This window comes from Salvelinus namaycush, chromosome 6 (genome assembly GCF_016432855.1).
Source record: "Salvelinus namaycush isolate Seneca chromosome 6, SaNama_1.0, whole genome shotgun sequence".
NCBI lineage: Eukaryota > Metazoa > Chordata > Actinopteri > Salmoniformes > Salmonidae > Salvelinus > Salvelinus namaycush.
In genome coordinates, this window is record NC_052312.1 from 2,613,046 (window position 1) to 2,621,349 (window position 8,304).

Consider the following 8,304-nt stretch of genomic DNA (forward strand, 5'->3'; position numbering starts at 1 on the left):
CTTGCTCCTCATTGACCTCCTGTGTGGTAATGAATCCTCTTGCTCCTCATTGACCTCCTGTGTGGCAATGAATCTGTCTTGCTCCTCATTGACCTCCTGTGTGGTAATGAATCTGTCTTGCTCCTCATTGACCTCCTGTGTGGTAATGAATCTGTCTTGCTCCTCATTGACCTCCTGTGTGGTAATGAATCTGTCTTGCTCCTCATTGACCTCCTGTGTGGTAATGAATCTGTCTTGCTCCTCATTGACCTCCTGTGTGGTAATGAATCTGTCTTGCTCCTCATTGACCTCCTGTGTGGTAATGAATCTGTCTTGCTCCTCATTGACCTCCTGTGTTTGTGTCTTTGACAGGAGAGTTAAGGGGACAGACGGTGACAGCCCAGTGGATCTCTCGTGGACGCACCAAGAGGGAAGATGCTGGGACTGCTGCAAAACAGGTCAGTCACTAACCATCCATCAACGTCGCTCCAACCTTCTCCTTGCGTTCCTCTGGCCTCTCCACAAAGTCCACATACAGGACGTATTTTGGCTGTGTGGGACGTGCTGAGCAGCTTACTAAGTCACTTGTTATTCGGGATTTGCAATCACACATAAATGTAAGGTTGGTTTATATGATGTAATCGTTATGCAAAGGTGCCTACGTTGTCTTCCCACATAGACATCCTCCTACACACACACACACACACGCACGCACGCACGCACGCACGCACGCACGCACGCACGCACACACACACACACACACACACACACACACACACACACACACACACACACACTAGGCAGCTCTAGGAGGAGTACTGCTGAGAGATAATAAACCAATATGTGCCCTTTAGAAAAATTATGTGGAGTAAATGTAGTATATTACATCATATTATACAATACTGTTTTATTACGGGTTATAATTGTTATTTACAGTGCTGCTCATTCACCAAAGGTTTGGGCCATTCCATTTTCCCTTCCGACAGCAGACTGAGGAAAGATTAACAACGGGACATTTAGGCTGAAGTTCAGCTGGTTCATAAAACTCTCCCATGGAACAGTTGCCTGTCATCTGCCCCGCAGGCAGCAGGAACTGAGGAAACTGGTCCTGTCAGTGAGCCGAATATCTGACACGGTCTGTTTGGCAGTCTGAATGAACTATTGGAAAGTATTATTCGGGTCTTATTCAAGACCATGTCGAACAGGCAACAAAAAAAAACACTGTAGAGCTGTCTCGAGTTCTATGACACTTTCTATGGCCATTTTCTTCTATGGCAGTTTTTGTATAACTCAGTTAAGTCTTGAATGCACTCCGAGTCAATGTGGGTTTTGTGTAAAGATCTACTTGAACACGAACTAAATCCGTCTGAATCCATCCGTCAGCGTTGGCGTTGACCAATGTGGTGGCGTAATGTTGCAAATCACCACAGAACTATTGTCTCCTCCTTTGTGCTCGCCTTAAATGGAATGTTGACTGTGAACATGGTCACTATTGGCAACCGGATCGTCTTGTAGTCGTCTGTGGACACAGACAGACTTACAGAAGAGAGAATGAATGCCTGATCCAAAATTCCATCTCTCTCTCTCTCTCTCTCTCTCTCTCTCTCTCTCGGTAGTTCTGTTTGCCCTAATAATCTGTGTCACTCTGACATTTCGGGCTGTTATATTATGGTACCAACGTGTCGAGGTGGATGTGATGAATATGAAAAGATCAAAATACCAAATGCATGTACTTGCACCTCTGCTCTTTGTTTGGGGGATTGGGGGGGAAGCTTAAGTTTACCTTTATTCAGAACAAGACCTCACACACCAAACACCACTCTCTTTCTCCCCTCCCTCCCATCCAGCCCAACAAACGTTTTGGAAGCAACTGTGGCAGATGTGACTGCGATTAACCGTCCATGGTCTCATGGGGTGGGAGAGGGATGAATAGAGCTCTATGTGTATCTCGTACATTTCCATGTAGTTGGCTGTGGCCACGGAGAGAGGCATGTGGAGATGGCAGAGGGCCCTATTGTAGGGGAGCAGATGGCCTCGCTTGGCCTGGTGCTAGCCAGGGAGAGGCCTGGTGCTAGCCAGGGAGAGGGAGAGGCCTGGTGCTAGCCAGGGAGAGGCCTGGTGCTAGCCAGGGAGAGGGAGAGGCCTGGTGCTAGCCAGGGAGAGGCCTGGTGCTAGCCAGGGAAAGGAAGAGGCCTGCTGCTAGCCAGGGAGAGGGAGAGGCCTGCTGCTAGCCAGGGAGAGGGAGAGGCCTGCTGCTAGCCAGGGAGAGGGAGAGGCCTGCTGCTAGCCAGGGAAAGGAAGAGGCCTGCTGCTAGCCAGGGAGAGGGAGAGGCCTGCTGCTAGCCAGGGAAAGGAAGAGGCCTGCTGCTAGCCAGGGAGAGGCCTGGTGCTAGCCAGGGAGAGGGAAAGGAAGAGGCCTGCTGCTAGCCAGGGAGAGGGAGATTGAGATAGAGGGAGAGCTCCAGGCATGGCTAGCTGCCTTCTCCCAGGGCCTCCAGTCAACAGAGATTAATTATGGGTCCTGGAGAAAACAACAAAGCATTCAGCAACACTTTATATCGCATAGGGTGGAAGGCACATTTAATATGTTTATATTGCATAGGGTGGAAGGTACATTTAATATGTTTATAGGGTGGAAGGTACATTTAATATGTTTATAGGGTGGAAGGCACATTTAATATGTTTATAGGGTGGAAGGCACATTTAATATGTTTATATTGCATAGGGTGGAAGGCACATTTAATATGTTTATAGGGTGGAAGGCACATTTAATATGTTTATAGGGTGGAAGGTACATTTAATATGTTTATAGGGTGGAAGGTACATTTAATATGTTTATAGGGTGGAAGGCACATTTAATATGTTTATATTGCATAGGGTGGAAGGTACATTTAATATGTGTATAGGGTGGAAGGCACATTTAATATGTTTATATTGCATAGGGTGGAAGGTACATTTAATATGTTTATAGGGTGGAAGGTACATTTAATATGTTTATAGGGTGGAAGGTACATTTAATATGTTTATAGGGTGGAAGGCACATTTAATATGTTTATATTGCATAGGGTGGAAGGCACATTTAATATGTTTATAGGGTGGAAGGCACATTTAATATGTTTATAGGGTGGAAGGTACATTTAATATGTTTATAGGGTGGAAGGTACATTTAATATGTTTATATTGCATAGGGTGGAAGGTACATTTAACATGTTTATATTGCATAGGGTGGAAGGTACATTTAATATGTTTATAGGGTGGAAGGCACATTTAATATGTTTATAGGGTGGAAGGCACATTTAATATGTTTATAGGGTGGAAGGCACATTTAATATGTTTATAAGGTGGAAGGCACATTTAATATGTTTATAGGGTGGAAGGCACATTTAATATGTTTATAGGGTGGAAGGCACATTTAATATGTTTATAGGGTGGAAGGTACATTTAATATGTTTATAGGGTGGAAGGTACATTTAATATGTTTATAGGGTGGAAGGCACATTTAAGATGTTTATAGGGTGGAAGGCACATTTAATATGTTTATAGGGTGGAAGGTACATTTAATATGTTTATATTGCATAGGGTGGAAGGCACATTTAATATGTTTATAGGGTGGAAGGCACATTTAATATGTTTATATTGCATAGGGTGGAAGGCACATTTAATATGTTTACAGGGTGGAAGGCACATTTAATATGTTTATAGGGTGGAAGGCACATTTAATATGTTTATAGGGTGGAAGGCACATTTAATATGTTTATAGGGTGGAAGGCACATTTAATATGTTTATAGGGTGGAAGGCACATTTAATATGTTTATAGGGTGGAAGGCACATTTAATATGTTTATATTGCATAGGGTGGAAGGTACATTTAATATGTTTATAGGGTGGAAGGCACATTTAATATGTTTATAGGGTGGAAGGCACATTTAATATGTTTATAGGGTGGAAGGCACATTTAATATGTTTATAGGGTGGAAGGCACATTTAATATGTTTATAGGGTGGAAGGCACATTTAATATGTTTATAGGGTGGAAGGCACATTTAATATGTTTATAGGGTGGAAGGTACATTTAATATGTTTATAGGGTGGAAGGAACATTTAATATGTTTATAGGGTGGAAGGCACATTTAAGATGTTTATATTGCATAGGGTGGAAGGTACATTTAATATGTTTATATTGCATAGGGTGGAAGGTACATTTAATATGTTTATATTGCATAGGGTGGAAGGTACATTTAATATGTTTATAGGGTGGAAGGCACATTTAATATGTTTATAAGGTGGAAGGCACATTTAATATGTTTATAGGGTGGAAGGCACATTTAATATGTTTATAGGGTGGAAGGTACATTTAATATGTTTATAGGGTGGAAGGCACATTTAATATGTTTATAGGGTGGAAGGCACATTTAATATGTTTATAGGGTGGAAGGCACATTTAATATGTTTATAAGGTGGAAGGCACATTTAATATGTTTATAGGGTGGAAGGCACATTTAATATGTTTATATTGCATAGGGTGGAAGGCACATTTAATATGTTTATATTGCATAGGGTGGAAGGCACATTTAATATGTTTATAGGGTGGAAGGCACATTTAATATGTTTATAGGGTGGAAGGCTCATTTAATATGTTTATAGGGTGGAAGGCACATTTAATATGTTTATAGGGTGGAAGGCACATTTAATATGTTTATATTGCATAGGGTGGAAGGCACATTTAATATGTTTATAGGGTGGAAGGTACATTTAATATGTTTATAGGGTGGAAGGCACATTTAATATGTTTATATTGCATAGGGTGGAAGGCACATTTAATATGTTTATATTGCATAGGGTGGAAGGTACATTTAATATGTTTATAGGGTGGAAGGCACATTTAATATGTTTATAGGGTGGAAGGCACATTTAAGATGTTTATATTGCATAGGGTGGAAGGCACATTTAATATGTTTATAGGGTGGAAGGCACATTTAATATGTTTATAGGGTGGAAGGCACATTTAATATGTTTATAGGGTGGAAGGCACATTTAATATGTTTATATTGCATAGGGTGGAAGGCACATTTAATATGTTTATATTGCATAGGGTGGAAGGCACATTTAATATGTTTATATTGCATAGGGTGGAAGGCACATTTAATATGTTTATAGGGTGGAAGGCACATTTAATATGTTTATAGGGTGGAAGGCACATTTAATATGTTTATATTGCATAGGGTGGAAGGCACATTTAATATGTTTATATTGCATAGGGTGGAAGGCACATTTAATATGTTTATAAGGTGGAAGGCACATTTAATATGTTTATAGGGTGGAAGGCACATTTAATATGTTTATAGGGTGGAAGGCACATTTAATATGTTTATAGGGTGGAAGGTACATTTAAGATGTTTATAGGGTGGAAGGCACATTTAATATGTTTATAGGTGGAAGGCACATTTAAGATGTTTATAGGGTGGAAGGTACATTTAATATGTTTATATTGCATAGGGTGGAAGGCACATGTAATATGTTTATAGGGTGGAAGGCACATTTAATATGTTTATAGGGTGGAAGGCACATTTAATATGTTTATAGGGTGGAAGGCACATTTAATATGTTTATAGGGTGGAAGGTACATTTAAGATGTTTATAGGGTGGAAGGTACATTTAATATGTTTATATTGCATAGGGTGGAAGGCACATTTAATATGTTTATAGGGTGGAAGGTACATTTAAGATGTTTATAGGGTGGAAGGTACATTTAATATGTTTATATTGCATAGGGTGGAAGGCACATTTAATATGTTTATAGGGTGGAAGGTACATTTAATATGTTTATAGGGTGGAAGGTACATTTAATATGTTTATATTGCATAGGGTGGAAGGTACATTTAATATGTTTATAGGGTGGAAGGCACATTTAATATGTTTATATGGTGGAAGGTACATTTAATATGTTTATAGGGTGGAAGGTACATTTAATATGTTTATATTGCATAGGGTGGAAGGCACATTTAGTATGTTTATAGGGTGGAAGGCACATTTAAGATGTTTATAGGGTGGAAGGCACATTTAATATGTTTATAGGGTGGAAGGTACATTTAATATGTTTATAGGGTGGAAGGTACATTTAGTATGTGTATAGGGTGGAAGGCACATTTAATATGTTTATAGGGTGGAAGGCACATTTAAGATGTTTATATTGCATAGGGTGGAAGGTACATTTAATATGTTTATATTGCATAGGGTGGAAGGTACATTTAATATGTTTATATTGCATAGGGTGGAAGGTACATTTAATATGTTTATATTGCATAGGGTGGAAGGCACATTTAATATGTTTATAGGGTGGAAGGCACATTTAATATGTTTATAAGGTGGAAGGCACATTTAATATGTTTATAGGGTGGAAGGCACATTTAATATGTTTATATTGCATAGGGTGGAAGGCACATTTAATATGTTTATAGGGTGGAAGGCACATTTAATATGTTTATAGGGTGGAAGGTACATTTAATATGTTTATAGGGTGGAAGGCACATTTAATATGTTTATATTGCATAGGGTGGAAGGTACATTTAATATGTTTATAGGGTGGAAGGCACATTTAATATGTTTATAAGGTGGAAGGCACATTTAATATGTTTATAGGGTGGAAGGCACATTTAATATGTTTATATTGCATAGGGTGGAAGGCACATTTAATATGTTTATATTGCATAGGGTGGAAGGCACATTTAATATGTTTATAGGGTGGAAGGCACATTTAATATGTTTATAGGGTGGAAGGCACATTTAATATGTTTATAGGGTGGAAGGCACATTTAATATGTTTATATTGCATAGGGTGGAAGGCACATTTAATATGTTTATAGGGTGGAAGGCACATTTAATATGTTTATAGGGTGGAAGGCACATTTAATATGTTTATAGGGTGGAAGGTACATTTAATATGTTTATAGGGTGGAAGGAACATTTAATATGTTTATAGGGTGGAAGGCACATTTAAGATGTTTATATTGCATAGGGTGGAAGGTACATTTAATATGTTTATATTGCATAGGGTGGAAGGTACATTTAATATGTTTATATTGCATAGGGTGGAAGGTACATTTAATATGTTTATAGGGTGGAAGGCACATTTAATATGTTTATAAGGTGGAAGGCACATTTAATATGTTTTATAGGGTGGAAGGCACATTTAATATGTTTATAGGGTGGAAGGTACATTTAATATGTTTATAGGGTGGAAGGCACATTTATATGTCTATAGGGTGGAAGGCACATTTAATATGTTTATAGGGTGGAAGGCACATTTAATATGTTTATAAGGTGGAAGGCACATTTAATATGTTTATAGGGTGGAAGGCACATTTAATATGTTTATATTGCATAGGGTGGAAGGCACATTTAATATGTTATATTGCATAGGGTGGAAGGCACATTTAAATATGTTTATAGGGTGGAAGGCACATTTAATATGTTTATAGGGTGGAAGGCTCATTTAATATGTTTATAGGGTGGAAGGCACATTTTAATATGTTTATAGGGTGGAAGGCACATTTAATTGTTTATATTGCATAGGGTGGAAGGCACATTTAATATGTTTATTAGGGTGGAAGGTACATTTAATATGTTTATAGGGTGGAAGGCACATTTAATATGTTTATATTGCATAGGGTGGAAGGCACATTTATATGTTTATATTGCATAGGGGGGAAGGTACATTTAATATATGTTTATAGGGTGGAAGGGCACATTTAATATTGTTTATAGGGTGGAAGGCACATTTAAGATGTTTATATTGCATAGGGGGAAGGCACATTTAATGATGTTTAAGGCACATTTAATATGTTTATAGGGTGGAAGGTACATTAATATGTTTATAGGGTGGAAGGCACATTTAATATGTTTATATTGCATAGGGGGGAAGGCACATTTAATATGTTTATATTGCATAGGGTGGAAGGTACATTAATATGTTTATAGGGGTGGAAGGCACATTAATATGTTTATAGGGTGGAAGCACATTTAAGATGTTTATATGCATAGGGTGGAAGGCACACAATATGTTTATAGGGTGGAAGGCACATTTAATATGTTATATTGCATAGGGTGGAAGGTACATTTAATATGTTTATAGGTGGAAGGCACATTTAATATGTTTATAAGGTGGAAGGCACATTTAATATGTTATAGGGGTGGAAGGCACATTTAATATGTTTATATTGCATAGGGTGGAAGGCACATTTAATATGTTATATTGCATAGGGTGGAAGGCACATTTAATATGTTTATAGGGTGGAAGGCACATTAAATATGTTTATAGGGTGGAAGC

The 8,304-nt window shown here is 38.4% G+C and overlaps 1 protein-coding gene across 1 annotated transcript in view; it reads left to right on the forward strand.

Moving 5' to 3' along the window:
• The window catches only part of adam19a (ADAM metallopeptidase domain 19a), a 211,718-nt gene that overhangs the window by 37,004 nt on the left and 166,410 nt on the right, over positions 1-8,304 (forward strand). The window contains exon 2 of the mRNA XM_038995829.1: positions 352-437. Coding sequence (XP_038851757.1) covers positions 352-437 — 86 coding nt within the window. The remainder of the gene's footprint in view (positions 1-351; positions 438-8,304) is intronic.